Consider the following 15085-nt stretch of genomic DNA (forward strand, 5'->3'; position numbering starts at 1 on the left):
TCCATCCGGTTTGCTCTTAGTTGGACCATCATTTATTTTTCAACAGGACAATGACCCCAAACACACCTACAGGCTGTGTAAGGGCTATTTTACCAAGAAGGAGAGTGATGGGGTGCTACGCCAGATGACCTGGCCTCCACAGTCACCAGACCTGAACCCAATCGAGATGGTTTGGGGTGAGCTGGACCGCAGAGTGAAGGAAAAGGGCCAACAAGTGCTAAGCATCTCTGGGAACTCCTTCAAGCTTGTTGGAAGACCATTTCCGGTGACTACCTCTTGAAGCTCATGAAGAGAATGCAAAGAGTGTGCAAAGCAGTCATCAAAGCAAAAGGTGGCTACTTTGAAGAACCTAGAATATAAGACATATTTTCAGTTGTTTCACACTTTTTTGTGAGCTATATAATTCCACATGTGTTAATTCATAGTTTTGATGCCTTCAGTGTGAATGTACAATTTTCATAGTCACGAAAATACAGAAAAATCTTTAAATGAGAAGGTGTGTCCAAACTTTTGGTCTGTACTGTGTAGCGTCGGCGTCCCTGCCTCCTGCTAGGCAGGGACGCTGTTCCCCTCACCTCTCTGCTCCGTGCCCCGCGGCTTCCTCCCGCTCTGCTTGCAGCGCCCGCTCTCCCCCGGTCACTGTGCTTAGGGCGCACGCGCGCTCCCCCTCTCTTAAAGGGGCCGCGCGCGTCGCCCTAAGGAGTCCCCGGCCAATGGCCGGAGGATCCCTCCATATATAAGGCACCTCCTCCAAAATGGAGGTGCCCGAGCAATGTTGTTGCACTGTTCACTACTCTGCTTCAGCCCTCAGGTCCCGTTGCCAGTTACCTGCCAGTTACCTGCCAGTTACCTGCCAGTCTCCTGCCAGTCTCCTGCCAGTCTCCTGCCAGTCTCCTGCCAGTTACCTGCCAGTCTCCTGCCAGTTACCTGCCAGTCTCCTGCCAGTTACCTGCCAGTCTCCTGCCAGTTACCTGCCAGTTTGCTGCCTGATTCCTGCCTGTCATCCGCTTTCCTGCTTGCTAGCCTGAGGTCCGACGGTCTGCCTTCCGACACCTGTCAGTCTGTCTATGGACCAGCTTGCCTGCTCACCTGGGAGCGCTCACCTGCTACCTGTCTGTTAGCCTACCTGGAGGCTCCGCCGTCACGTGCTGTGACCACCTGCCAGTCCAGAGACTCTTGCCCGCTCACCTGGGAGCGCTCATCTGCTACCTGCCTGTTAGCCTACCTGGAGGCTCCGCCGTCACGTGCCATGACCACCTGCCAGTCCAGAGACTCTTGCCCGCTCACCTGGGAGCGCTCATCTGCTACCTGCCTGCTAGCCTACCTGGAGGCTCAGCCGTCACAGGTTGTACCTGCCCGTTTACCCAGAGACTGTCCCGGTCACTTGCTGTGACCTCCTGCCCGTTTACCCAGAGACTGTCCCGGTCACTTGCCGTGACCTTCTGCCCGTTTACCCAGAGACTGTCCCGGTCACCTGATGTGACTGCCTGCCTGTCTTCCCTGGTCGCCACCCGCTTCCTTACAAGGACCGCCCCCTTGTATAAGTTGCTCAGAGGTTCCGCCTCCCAGGCCCGTTACAGTTTGCTCGGGCCATGGAACCCGGTGGCACCCAAGCTCCCTCGCTCTCGGACCTTTGTCATGAACTGTCCCGACAGAGGTCCCAACAGGAGTCCATCCTGGGTCACCTGCAGAATGTCAATATTCGCCTGGACACTTTGACTGCCCCACCGCTAGTGTCATGTCTCGCAGCGCTGCTGCTCCGCTGCCCACCCATACCATAGTATCCTGCTCTGGAATCCGGCTTTCTGCACCTCCTCGCTTCGGAGGCGACTCCGCTCAAGCTCGGGGCTTCATTAACCAGTGCACCCTGCACTTTGAACACCAGTCCCACCAGTTTAATTCCGACCGGGCCAAAGTAGCCTTCATCATGTCCCATCTCACGGGAGAGGCACTGGCTTGGCTAAATCCTCTATGGGAGAGAGGAGACCCTCTGGTGTCCGACCTGCCAGCCTTTCTCACGGCTTTCCGGAAGGTCTTCGACGAACCCGGACAGAAGACCTCATCCGTCTCATCTCTGCTACGCCTCCGTCAAGGGAGTCTCACCGTGGGCCAATATGCCATACGGTTCCGTACCCTTGCTTCGGAGCTGGCCTGGGATAACGACGCCATGGTGTCCGTCTTCTGGGAGGGTCTGTCCGGCCTTATTAAAGATGAACTCGCCGGTCGGGACATTCCTACCACTCTCGACGACTTGATTACACTTGCCACCCGGATTGACATCCGGTTCCAGGAGCGCGCTAGGGAGGTCACCCGTGACAGGAGGATTCCACGTCTAGTCCCTACCTTCCAGAGACCTGTTACTCCCCAGGCACACTCACCTGAGCCTATGCAGGTCGACCAGACCAAGATGGTCAAGACCCGTCAAGACTTACGTCGTGCCGAGGGGAGCTGTTTCTACTGTGGCAGTAAGGAGCACCGGATCCGTTCCTGCCCTGAGACGTCGGGAAACGCCTGTGTCTAGGATCGCTCAGAGAGGTCGCCCTAGACAAAAGTAAACCCTCTCCATCCCTGATGCTGTCTGTTTCTATCTTCTGCGGAGAGAACCGCTATTTTGAACTGGCTCAACTTGACTCTGGAGCTGCTGGAAATCTCATCTCTCAATCCCTGGTAGAAAAATACCACATTCCCACCAAACCTCTGGCCGTACCTTTATCTGTCGCCGCCGTGGATGGGGGTCTCTTACCACATCCCATCCAACTCATCACCGAATCCATAACTCTGGAGGTGGGAATGCTGCATTCTGAGAGCATCTCCTTTCATGTTCTGCCTGGACTCTCTCACGCACTATTGCTTGGCCTGCCTTGGCTCCAGAAACATGCACCCGTGCTTGACTGGCAGACCGGTGAGGTCCTTCGCTGGGGACAGGACTGCCATAAGACTTGTCTAGTTCCCGTTCGTCCTGCCCGTCCTTCTCCTACCCCAGCCAATCTGCCCGGTCTTCCGGTTCCCTATTGGTCTTATGCGGATGTCTTCAACAAAAAAGAGGCAGAGACTTTACCTCCTCATAGACCATACGACTGCCCAATCGACCTGATGCCCGGCTCTACTCCTCCCCGTGGGCGAATCTACCCTTTGTCCGCTGCTGAAACCCGGTCCATGTCTGAATATATTGAGGAGAACCTGGCCCGGGGATTTATCCGGAAATCTACCTCCCCGGCGGGAGCAGGCTTCTTCTTTGTCAAAAAGAAGGACGGCTCACTCCATCCATGTATAGACTATAGAGGCCTAAACCAGATTACTGTGAAGAATAAATACCCCCTTCCGCTTATTCCTGAGTTATTTGACCGTCTGAGGGGGGCTAGAATCTTCACCAAAATGGATCTCCGTGGGGCATATAACCTGGTCCGTATCAGTCAGGGGGATGAGTGGAAGACGGCATTCAATACCCGGGACGGCCACTATGAGTACCTTGTGATGCCCTTCGGTCTCTGTAACGCTCCTGCCGTCTTTCAAGAGTTGGTCAATGACATCTTCCGTGATCTTCTCTACTCCTGCGTGGTGGTGTACCTGGACGATATCTTGGTCTTCTCTCCGGATCTTCCTACTCACTGGATGGACGTTCGTCAGGTCCTGCTCAGGCTCAGGCAGAACCTCCTCTACGCTAAATATGAGAAGTGCATCTTTGAGCAGACCTCTCTTCCATTTCTGGGCTACATAATCTCTCAGACAGGTCTACAAATGGATCCTGAGAAACTGTCTGCCATCCAGAAGTGGGCCCGACCAGAGGGGTTGAAGGCTATTCAGCGGTTCCTGGGCTTCGCCAACTATTACCGCCTGTTCATTCCGCACTTCTCTTCCCGGACCGCCCCTATCTCTGCTCTCACCCGTAAAGGTACGAACCCCAGAGAATGGCCGCCCGAAGCAGAGGAGGCATTTCTTTCCTTAAAACAGGCCTTCCTCTCCGCCTCGGTGCTGCATCGTCCGGACGGCAACAAACAATTCTTCCTAGAAGTTGACGCCTCCTCCTCCGGAGCTGGGGCGGTACTTACCCAAAAATCTTCTTCCGGAAGAAAGGTAACCTGCGGCTTTTTCTCCAAACTTTTCTCCTCTTCTGAGCGCAATTATTCTATAGGAGACCGAGAATTGTTGGCCATTAAGATGGCACTGGAGGAGTGGCGTTACCTGCTCGAGGGGGCTCTCCACCCGGTAATAATTTACACTGACCACAAGAACTTGGCATATCTCCAGAGCGCCCAGAGACTTAACCCGCGCCAAGCCCGGTGGTCTTTGTTTTTTGCCCGCTTTGATTTCATTCTTCATTTTCGTCCGGCTGACAAGAACATCAAAGCTGACGCCCTGTCCCGATCCTTTCTGGTGTCTGATCTTGAGGAGGAGCCTAAACACATCATCGATCCCGCCAGAGTAATGCAGGTAGCCCCCGTGGGCCTAAATCGTCTCCCTCCCGGTAAGACGTTCGTAACAGAGTCCGATCGGGAGAAGATTCTACACTGGGGTCACTCGTCTAAGCTAGCTGGGCACGCCGGTCAGAAAAAGACCCTCCAGCTTATTACCCGGCACTACTGGTGGCCTACCCTGCACAAGGATGTAATTGACTTTGTTTCTGCCTGTGTGTCCTGCGCCCGCAACAAAGTTCCGAGACACCTGCCTGCCAGCCGCCTTCTTCCTCTGCCTGTGCCTGCTGCCCCGTGGCAACATATAGCTATGGACTTCATAACAGATCTCCCCGTCTCTGCCGGTTGTACGGTCATTTGGGTGGTCGCTGACCGCTTTTCCAAAATGGCTCATTTTATTCCCCTGCCAGGCCTCCCGTCTGCTCCCGAGCTAGCTAAAGACTTTATCCGCCACATCTTCCGTCTCCATGGTCTGCCTCTCCACATCGTGTCGGATCGTGGGGTTCAGTTCACCTCACGCTTCACTGCTCGACGTCACCCTGGACTTCTCCGCTTACCACCCACAGTCCAATGGTCAAGTGGAGCGGATCAATCAGAATTTGACCAGTTACCTCCGGCACTTCGTTAATGCCCACCATTCAGACTGGGTGGATCTCCTACCATGGGCCGAGTTCTCTTACAACAATTACGAGAGCGAATCTTCTTCTAAATCCCCGTTTTTTGTAGTCTTCGGTCAGCATCCTCGGATCCCTTTTCCTGTCTCCACCTCTGTGGACAACCCGGCCGCGGAATCTCTCGTTAGCAAATTTTCCTCCATTTGGGAGAGTACCCGATCCGCACTCCTTCAGTCGTCCGAGCGGATGAAGAGACACGCCGACAAAAAACGCCTGGATTCCCCACAATTTCGTCCCGGAGATAAAAGTCTGGCTCTCATCCAAATATGTCCGGCTCAAGATTCCTTCCTATAAGTTAGGGCCTCGGTTCATCGGCCCACTGGAGGTTATCAAACAGATCAACCCGGTGGCCTATAAATTGAAACTCCCGGCCAACTTACGGATCCCTAACTCCTTCCATGTAGCTCTTCTCAAACCCGTGGTACTTAACTCCTTTTCCAAGTCTACAGGTACGCCTCCTGCTCCGGTTTCTGCTGAAGACGAGTTTGAGGTAGAGAACATTCTGGCCACCAAAAGGGTAAGAGGAAAGACCTTTTTTTCTAGTGGATTGGAAGGGGTTTGGTCCTGAGGAGAGAACATGGGAGCCCCGGGAGAACATCCATGCCCCTCTCATCCTTGCTAAATTTCTGTCTGGCCTAAAAAAGGGGGGGCCTAAAGGGGGGGTTACTGTAGCGTCGGGATCCCTGCCTCCTGCTAGGCAGGGATTCTGTTCCCCTCACCTCTCTGCTCCGTGCCCGGCGGCTTCCTCCCGCTCTGCTTGCAGCGCCCGCTCTCCCCCGGTCACTGTGCTTAGGACGTGCGCGCGCTCCCCCTCTCTTAAAGGGGCCGCGCGCGTCGCCCTAAGGAGTCCCTGGCCAATGGCCGGAGGATCCCTCCATATATAAGGCACCTCCTCCAAAATGGAGGTGCCCGAGCAATGTTGTTGCACTGTTCACTACTCTGCTTCAGCCCTCAGGTCCCGTTGCCAGTTACCTGCCAGTTACCTGCCAGTCTCCTGCCAGTTACCTGCCAGTCTCCTGCCAGTCTCCTGCCAGTCTCCTGCCAGTCTCCTGCCAGTCTCCTGCCAGTCTCCTGCCAGTTACCTGCCAGTCTCCTGCCAGTTACCTGCCAGTCTCCTGCCAGTTTGCTGCCTGATTCCTGCCTGTCATCCGCTTTCCTGCTTGCTAGCCTGAGGTCCGACGGTCTGCCTTCCGACACCTGTCAGTCTGTCTATGGACCAGCTTGCCCGCTCACCTGGGAGCGCTCACCTGCTACCTGTCTGTTAGCCTACCTGGAGGCTCCGCCGTCACGTGCTGTGACCACCTGCCAGTCCAGAGACTCTTGCCCGCTCACCTGGGAGCGCTCATCTGCTACCTGCCTGTTAGCCTTCCTGGAGGCTCCGCCGTCACATGCTGTGACCACCTGCTTATCCAGAGACTCTCGCCTGCTCACCTGGGAGCACTCATCTGCCATCTGCCTGCTAGCCTACCTGGAGGCTCAGCCGTCACAGGTCGTACCTGCCCGTTTACCCAGAGACTGTCCCGGTCACTTGCCGTGACCTCCTGCCCGTTTACCCAGAGACTGTACCGGTCACTTGCCGTGACCTCCTGCCCGTTTACCCAGAGACTGTCCCGGTCACCTGCTGTGACTGCCTGCCTGTCTTCCCTGGTCGCCACCCGCTTCCTTACAAGGACCGCCCCCTTGTATAAGTTGCTCAGAGGTTCCGCCTCCCAGACCCGTTACATACTGTATGTCCATAGCGGTTTATTGGCTTCATAAACCGTGAAAAGAAAAATGCAAACAAACAGCCTTTAGTCCAGGCAAAGGCAAAAGTAAAACAATCCTTTTAGCAAAGTCTCTGGTAAAGCAGGCTTGTGGGCACACAGGCTGGTAAGCGTCCAGCACACAGCTCAGTCTGGTGACAACACACAGGATGCCTTCTCCCTCCAAACACAGCCCACGTACCAACCAACAGCCTCCATTATATAGGCTGGTAACCACACCCAGAGGTGAGGTATGTGGGTTGTTGGAACCTCCCATTGTCTCCTAGTAACCTGTAACCCGTCTCCCAGGTGCACCAATTAGACCTCTTAGTGCATTAGTGCTCTAGAGAAAATACTCCGGGTTACATCACAGAGACCAGCCATCTCTGTGATACATACCTCCCGTCGACTACGCGATCTTTAGCCACCTTACATACCTCCCCCCTCTGCCTAAAGCCGTGGGGCTTGGCACCTTCTACTGCCAGACAGGGGATTCTCAAGAGGGCATCGGCATTACCATGTAGCTTCCCTGCTCTATGTTCTACATGGAAGTTAAAATCCTGCAAGGCAAAAAACCAGCGAGCTACCCTGGCATTCTTTCCCTTTGTTTCTCTCATCCATCTGAGTGGGGCATGGTCGGATACTAGTCTAAATTTACGACCTAAGAGTTAGTACCATAACGTGTCCACCGCCCACTTTATGGCTAAGCACTCTTTCTCTATGACCAAATAATTTTATTTCGCAGGAGGACAGCTTTCTACTCGGGTAGAAGACAGGGTGCTCCTCCCTGTGTATCTCCTAGGAAAGGACTGTTCCCAAACCGACATCTGAGGCTTCCGTTTAGAGTATAAACTCGTCCTTAAAGTCGGGGGCCACCAGGACCGGTTGCTTATACAGCGCCACCTTCATTTCTTGAAAGGCCGACTCCGCCTCTGCAGTACTCTTGGCGATAGCCAATTTCGTCCCCTTTAAGGAGGTCAGTCAGGGGTGCGGCCATCATAGCGAAGTTTGGGATGAACCTCCTGTAGTATCCACAGATCCCCAGGAAGGCTGTAACCTGCTTTTTTGACAGCGTTCTCTGCCAGGGTTGGATTGCCTTCACTTTACTAATTTGGGGTTTGATCTTGCCTCTACCAACTACATAATCCAGGTATTTGGCTTCTTTCCCCCTGGCACATTTCTTTGGGTTTATTGAAAACCCTGCCTGCCTTAGAGCACCAAACACCTCCTGAACCTTTTCCAGATGACTCTCCCTGTCCGGGCTGAAGATAAAAATATTGTCAAGGTATGCTGCGGCGTATCGCTTATGGGGATCAAAGATTCGATCCATAGCTCTCTGGAAGGTGGCAGGGGCCCCCTGCAGTCCAAACTGCATTCGGACATGCTGGAAGCATCCGTCCAGTGTAGAAAACGCAGTCTTCTCTTTGACTCCCTGTGCCATGGGGATCTTCCAATATCCCTTTGTCAAATCCAAGGTGGTTATGTACCTTACTGGCCCAAGTCGCTCGATCAGCTCATCGACGCGTGGCATCGGATCTGCATCGAACTTGGAGACCTCATTCAACTTCTGGTAGTCGTTGGAGAACCTGCATTCCCCATCGGGCTTTGGGACCAGGACAATCGGGCTCGACCACTCACTCTTGGATTCCTCAATGACCCCGAGCTTCAGCATACGAGCCACCTGTTTCGAGATCAACTGTCGTAGGGTCTCAGGTATCAGATAGGGCATCAAGTTCACCCACACATGTGGCTCCATCAGAACCTTGTGTTCTATGACCTCTGTGCAGCCCAGCAGTTCCGAAAACAGATCCCTGTTCTTCTGTAACAACTCTCGACACTACTGTTTCTGGGCCTTTATTAGCGTTTCCGCTATTGCGACTCCTACAACGTCACCTTCTGGCTTGCTCAGCAAGCATGGAGCCTCCACAGCCTCTTTGTCTTGCCAGGGCTTGATGAGGTTGACGTGCTATATCTGATACGGCTTACGTCGTCCTGGTTGATGAACCTTGTAGTTCACTTCACCAACTTTTTCCACCACTTCATACGGCTCTTGCCATTTGGCCAAGAACTTACTCTCCACCGTAGGTATTAGTACGAGAACTCTGTCTCCTGGATTGAATTGCCTCATCCTGGCTGACCGGTTGTAGACCCTGGCCTGAGCTTCTTGTGCGTGGAGGAGATGTTCCTTTACGATGGGCATCACCTTCGCAATCCTCTCCTGCATCAGATCCACTTGCTCGATGACTTTCCTGTGGGGCCTTACCTCGGCTTCCCACGTTTCCTTTGTGACATCCAGGAAACCCCAGAAATGGCCATACAGGAGTTTGAATGGCGAGAACCCCGTAGAAGCCTGGGGAAGCTCTTGGATGGAGAACAATAAATACGGTAGCAGGCAGTACCAGTCTTTACCTTCCTTTTTTTCTATGGCCTTCCTGAGCTTACTCTTCAGAGTCTTGTTAAACCTCTCCACAAGGCCATCTGTCTGAGGATGGTATACTGAAGTCCTCAGTTGGGAAATTTGCAGGACTTTGCCTAGCTCTCTCATCACCTTACTCATAAAGGGAGTTCCCTGGTCAATCAGGATCTCCTTTGGTAAGCCTGTTTTGAGAAAAAACGTGAACCAACTCGCGGGCGATACTCTTTGCGGAGGAGTTTCTCAGTGGAATCGCTTCAGGATAACGTGTGGCATAGTCCAGAATGACCCATCTATATAGACGCCCCCGACCAGGTCCATGGCAATTCTCTCAAACGGCACTTCAGTAATGGGCAATGGCACGAGAGGACTTCGAAAGTGAGAGGTGGGGCGGTTGACTGACACTGCAATACTTTAATATTTCCCTGTGACACCCTGGCCAATAGAATCTTTGCACGATCCGTTTCTTCATTTTTTCCACTCCCAGATGTCCCCACCCCAAGACATGTGAATGGGCCATGTCCAACACCTTCCGTCTATAGGGCCCCGGCACTATTAACTGCTCCACCTCCTCCTCCCTTACTTTCGTGACCCGGTACAACAACTCCCCACTCATCATAAAATAGGGAAACCTTGTGTCAGCCCCCGGCTCCTGTGCAACCACATTTATGACAGCGACATTATTAAAGGCTTCTTTCAGAGTTAGGTCCCAATGTTGTGCAGAGCCAAAATTTTCACTGGCCACCCCTAACTCTGGAAGGTCAGGCTTAGGGGACACTACCTCCTCATCCCCCGCAAGAACACAAAAGGGAAACCAGTCTGATTCTGGGCGTGGTGATACCTCTTCAGGGTTACCTGGCTTCTCAACTGTGCCAGCGAACCCTGAACCCTTCCCCCACAGATCCCAAAATAAACAAAAGTCTTGGCCTATAATGATAGGGTGCAACAAGTCCTGAACGACGCCGACCTCGTGGGACTAGGTACCGTGGGCTGTTTCAATGTCCACTCTGGTCATCGTATAGTCCTTAGCATCGCCATGAATGCACCGCACGCCGACTTTTTTTCCTGGGATCAGTTTGAGAGGAAGGGTGGCCCTCACAAGGGTCACCAGACTCCCTGGAGTCTAGCAGCTCCGTTATCTGCTGCCCGTTCACTTTCACTGGACACTCTTATGGCCCCTCGCCAGATACGCATAATACAAGCAGCGGCGTCCTGTGCTGAAGTTCATCTGCTCGGGAATCCGGGGACAACGGGTAGCAATATAACCTGGGCCGTGGCACTTCCACCAAATAATATCACCCATAGGGACCTTGGGCACCACCTCCCCCGCCCCTTTGGACCATGGACACCTGTATTGACCTCGGCAGGGAATTCACAAATAGGTCCTTTGCCACTCGCTCTACCACAGCCATTTTTGATCCAGGTGCAAAAAAGTCAAACATTTGGGAGCGAGGAGGTTTGTCCCGGTGATGCGCCCGGCAGTGGAACCGCTGTGCCCTGACAGTCATTGTCACCCCCAAGCGCGCCAGAATCTCGGTCTTTAGCTTGCCATACTGAGCATCCTGCAAAGCTAGGTCATAGTATGCTTTTTCGGGCTCCCCGTCAGGTAAGGCGCCAGTACCTCTGCCCACTGCTCTGGCGGAAGTCTCTCTCTCGGCTACCCTTTCAAACTTTCAAACACCGTCAGAAAGTCCTCTATATCATCCCCCGGGGTCATTTTCTGCAGGGCTCCCCTTACAGCCTTCCGGATGGAAAAATCGCCCACTGACCTTGTAATCGGAGCTGTTGCTGAGCCACGGATCGCCTCTGCTAGCAAATCGATCTGCTGCTGCTGTTGTCGGCACTGGTCCTGTTGGGCCTGCTGCTGGAGCTGGAGCTGCTGCATAACCAATTTGGTGGTCTCCTGTTGCGTCATCTGCTGTTGATGCTGCATTTTCTGCTGGTAACCACACCCAGGGGTGAGGTATGTGGGTTGCTGGACCCGCCAATTCTCTCCTAGCAACCTGTAACCCATCTCCCAGGTGCACCAATTAGACCTCTTAGTGCTTACGTGCACTAGAGAAAATTCTCCGGGTTACATCACAGAGACCAGCCATCTCTGTGATACATACCTCCCGTCGACTACGCGACCATTAGCCCCCTTAGTATATACTTTTGCATGTTTGTCACACAACAAATGTTTCAGGTCACAAAACAAATTTAAATATTAGACAAAGATAACACAAGTAAGCACAAAATTAGGTTTAGGGGGCAATCTCTTTTTCACACAGGACTGTGTAGGTTTGTGGTTGCCCCTAAACCTAATTTTGTGTTTACTTGTGTTATCTTTGTCTAATATTTAAATTTGTTTTGTGACCTGAAACATTTAAGTGTGACAAACATGCAAAAGAATAAGAAACCAGGAAGGGGGCAAACACTTTTTCTAGCTGCCAACACTAATCGTTTATACAGGCTAATTGTACATCCGTTACAGGTAGCGTATGGCTTCAGGGGTGCGGTTACAGAGCAGGAGAAACAGAACTATTCAATTTTATATATTTAATCCAGAAAAGTAGGCAGTGTGTATTAAAAAAAATATACAAAGATGATACAAAATGGGAAGAAAACAATACGGTATATACAATTACATAGCATAAAAAGGAATAATGAAAGAAAATTACTAAACCTGATATTGCAGGCATGGCTCTTATCTTTATGGAGGGATGCACCCGATTGGGAAAATGGACCACTCTCACAGTGAACTATGTCTTCCAGAATGAACAGACACCCAAATTCTGCTTTCTATTAGATCAAGGTTACACCCTCATAATTCCCGTTGGTGAGCTCATATGGGGACTGGTTGTGGGATGTGCTAGGTCTGTTAGAATTTTATGAGATCCCTAACTTTCAGGATATCTTCGTTCCAGGTGGTAGATATTGTCAGCGTGTTTCTTATTACGATTTTATTTGTCTATAGAGATGAAATATTGCATGGATCGATCCATCGATTAGGCCAATATTAAGATGGAGGGCTTAAAATGGCATTACGGTGATGTGAATGAAGGCGTTATGTGTGTCCCGTCGCTTCAACACTGAAAATATATCTCCTGTAAATATCATATTAATGTAAACCCCAATATTCATCCTTGACCACTGGCTCCAAAAAGTCTGACAGTGCTTTGATTAGAGGAAGCTAAGCCGTGGTGTCTTTTTCCCAGAACAAATCTTCTGTAGTCATTACCTTTTCACTTTAGGACTTCCCTACTTCAAATGAGGTTGAAGTGTCAGCTCTCTCTTTCATATCCCCAGTTATTATTAGTATTTCTCTATATTTCAGCTATAATTAATCCCATGTGTGAGGGTGAGATGTTCCCACCCTGGAGATGTCTTTATGGATTTTAATTTTCCTCTATGACATGGTGCTTAGATTAGGAATGGAAAATTGACTGTTTTATTTCTGTTTACTTTCAACAGATTCAATGGACGGAAAGGTTGTAAATTCCATTGAAGAAAGTTACAATTTACGCAAGTTCTCTGACCGTTTGAGGAATAGCATTGACGAATTTCTAACCTTCTGTATGCAGCAAACTGAAGACATAATGTCAGGGGGAGCAATGAACCTTACGGAGTATGTATCTTCTGAGTCGGGACCATTTTGTCAAGCCGTCATGCTACCTGGTCAAAAGCCAGTTATAGAAGAGAGACCATTCAGATGTTTCAGGTGTGAAAGGCGCTTTAAGCGTTTTTGTGATGTGGTCTCGCACCAAAAATTTCATGCGTTTGAGAATGGCTTTGCTTGTTTTCAGTGCACCATGACATTCAAAAACACGAAAGCTTTGGTGAAACATGAGTTGATTCATACTGGAGAAAAACCATTTATCTGCTCCAGATGTGGAAAACGTTTCTTTACCCAGCAGCTGCTTGATAACCATCTTGGAGTGAACTTGAAAAAGAATCCTTACGTTTGCTTAGAATGTGGTAAACGTTTTTCCAAGAAGTACAGCCTTCGTAAGCATGAAATGGTTCACAACCGAGCAAAACCTTTTTTGTGCTCCATCTGTGGCAAAGGTTTCATGCAGGAGGACGATTTTAACGCTCATCAGAGGATTCACATGGAAGAACATATATACTCCTGCGAATTCTGTGGAAAACGTTTCAGTAGTAAGCCAAGCTTTGAGAAACATCGACAGGAGCACACATGCTCGCAGCTCTTTCCTGATCTTGATCAGCAAGGTAGACTACTTCTTCTCAAGCAAATTCAGGAAGGAACGTCTGTTCTACCAATCAAAATGGAACTCCAAACCTGAGGACGATCCTTCTACATTGACTGGGGAGGGCTTGCTGCAGGTGCCAGATAGGTGTTTTTTTTTTATTTTTTTAAATCAATCAATACTATGGACATGATAAAACTATGTAGAATATGAGAGCGCTACTTTTGGATCTAGCACTGTTCACAGACATCAGAAGCCTTAATAACTACAACATTTCTATGCCACTTACCTTGCTTGCACCAAGTTTTTGGTATACTAATAAAAATGTTTTCTGTTTTTTCTTTTAATTACCCTGGATAATAGTAAAATATATATGGTCCTAGTGTATTGTAGCACATCTGTGGACTTTACTATGAGACTTTGACTGAGAAGAAAAAGAGTAGAACAAGAATATAGTAGTAAAGGGGTTACAAGGACACTAAACTTCAGGAAGGCTAATTTCCAACAGTTGAGAGATGCAATAAACTCGGACGATATCCTGAGACATAAAGCTACACAAAGCAAATGGGAGACGTTTATTAACATCCTGAATAGGACCTGTGCACAATATATACCCTATGGGAATAAACATGCTAGAAATGGGAGGAAACCACTATGGCTAAATAGAGCTGTAAGGGGCGCAATAAGTGACAAAAAGAAAGCATTTAGAGAACTAAAGCAAGTAGGTAGTGATGAGGCATTAAATAAATATAGAAAATTAAATAAATTGTGTAAAAAAAAAAAAAAAACAAATCAATGCAGCAAAGATTGAGGCAGAGAGAATCATTGCCAGAGAAAGTAAAAATAACCTCAAAATATTCTTTAACTACATAAATAGTAAAAAACTAAAAAATGATAGTGTTGGCCCCCTTAAAAATAGTCTGGGTGAAATGGTGGATGAGGAAAAAGCCAATATGCTAAATGATTTTTTTCAACCGTATTTACACAAGAAAATCGCATGACAGAAAACATGATCAGTGATAACAAAAATTCTCCATTAAATGTCACTTGCTTAACCCAGCAGGAAGTACGGCGGCGTCTAAAAATCACTAAAGTTGACAAATCCCTGGGCCCGGATGAGATAATTCCTGCAGTACTTGCGGGTGTAAGTAAAGTCATATATAGACCATTATTTTTAATCTTTAAAGATTCCATAATAACAGTGTCTGTACCACAGGACTGGCGTATAGCAAATGTGGTGCCAGTATTCAAAAAGGGGACAAAAACTGAACTTGGAAATTATAGGCCAGTAAGCTTAACCTCTACTGTGGGTAAAATCCTGGAGGGTTTCTTAAGAGATGCTATAATAGAGTATCTGAAGAAGAATAACCTCATGACCCAATATCAACATGGGTTTACGAGGGACCGTTCCTGTCAAACTAATCGGATCAGCTTTTATGAGGAGGCAAGTTCTGGACTGGACCAAGGAAATGCAGTGGATGTTGTGTATATGGACTTTTCAAAAGCTTTTGATATGGTTCCACACAAAAGGTTGATACATAAAATGAGAACAATGGGGATAGGGGAAAATATATGTATGTGGGTTAAGAATTGGCTCAGTGATAGGAAACAAAGGGTGGTTATTAATGGAAAACATTCAGACTGGGTCTCAGTT

General features: G+C 49.7%; 1 protein-coding gene across 2 annotated transcripts in view; it reads left to right on the forward strand.

Moving 5' to 3' along the window:
- LOC141273129 (uncharacterized) overlaps positions 1–13778 on the forward strand; it is a 36710-nt gene extending 22932 nt beyond the window's left edge. For both annotated transcript variants that reach the window (XM_073684565.1, XM_073684564.1), the window contains exon 5: positions 12695–13778. In XM_073684565.1, the coding sequence (XP_073540666.1) occupies positions 12695–13527 (833 nt within the window). In that variant the 3' untranslated portion in view covers positions 13528–13778. The remainder of the gene's footprint in view (positions 1–12694) is intronic.
- The last annotated feature ends 1307 nt before the right edge of the window (positions 13779–15085 follow it).

Source organism: Phyllobates terribilis, unplaced genomic scaffold, assembly GCF_046119375.1.
Source record: "Phyllobates terribilis strain yellow unplaced genomic scaffold, ASM4611937v1 Scaffold_5__5_contigs__length_657084704, whole genome shotgun sequence".
NCBI classification, from domain to species: domain Eukaryota; kingdom Metazoa; phylum Chordata; class Amphibia; order Anura; family Dendrobatidae; genus Phyllobates; species Phyllobates terribilis.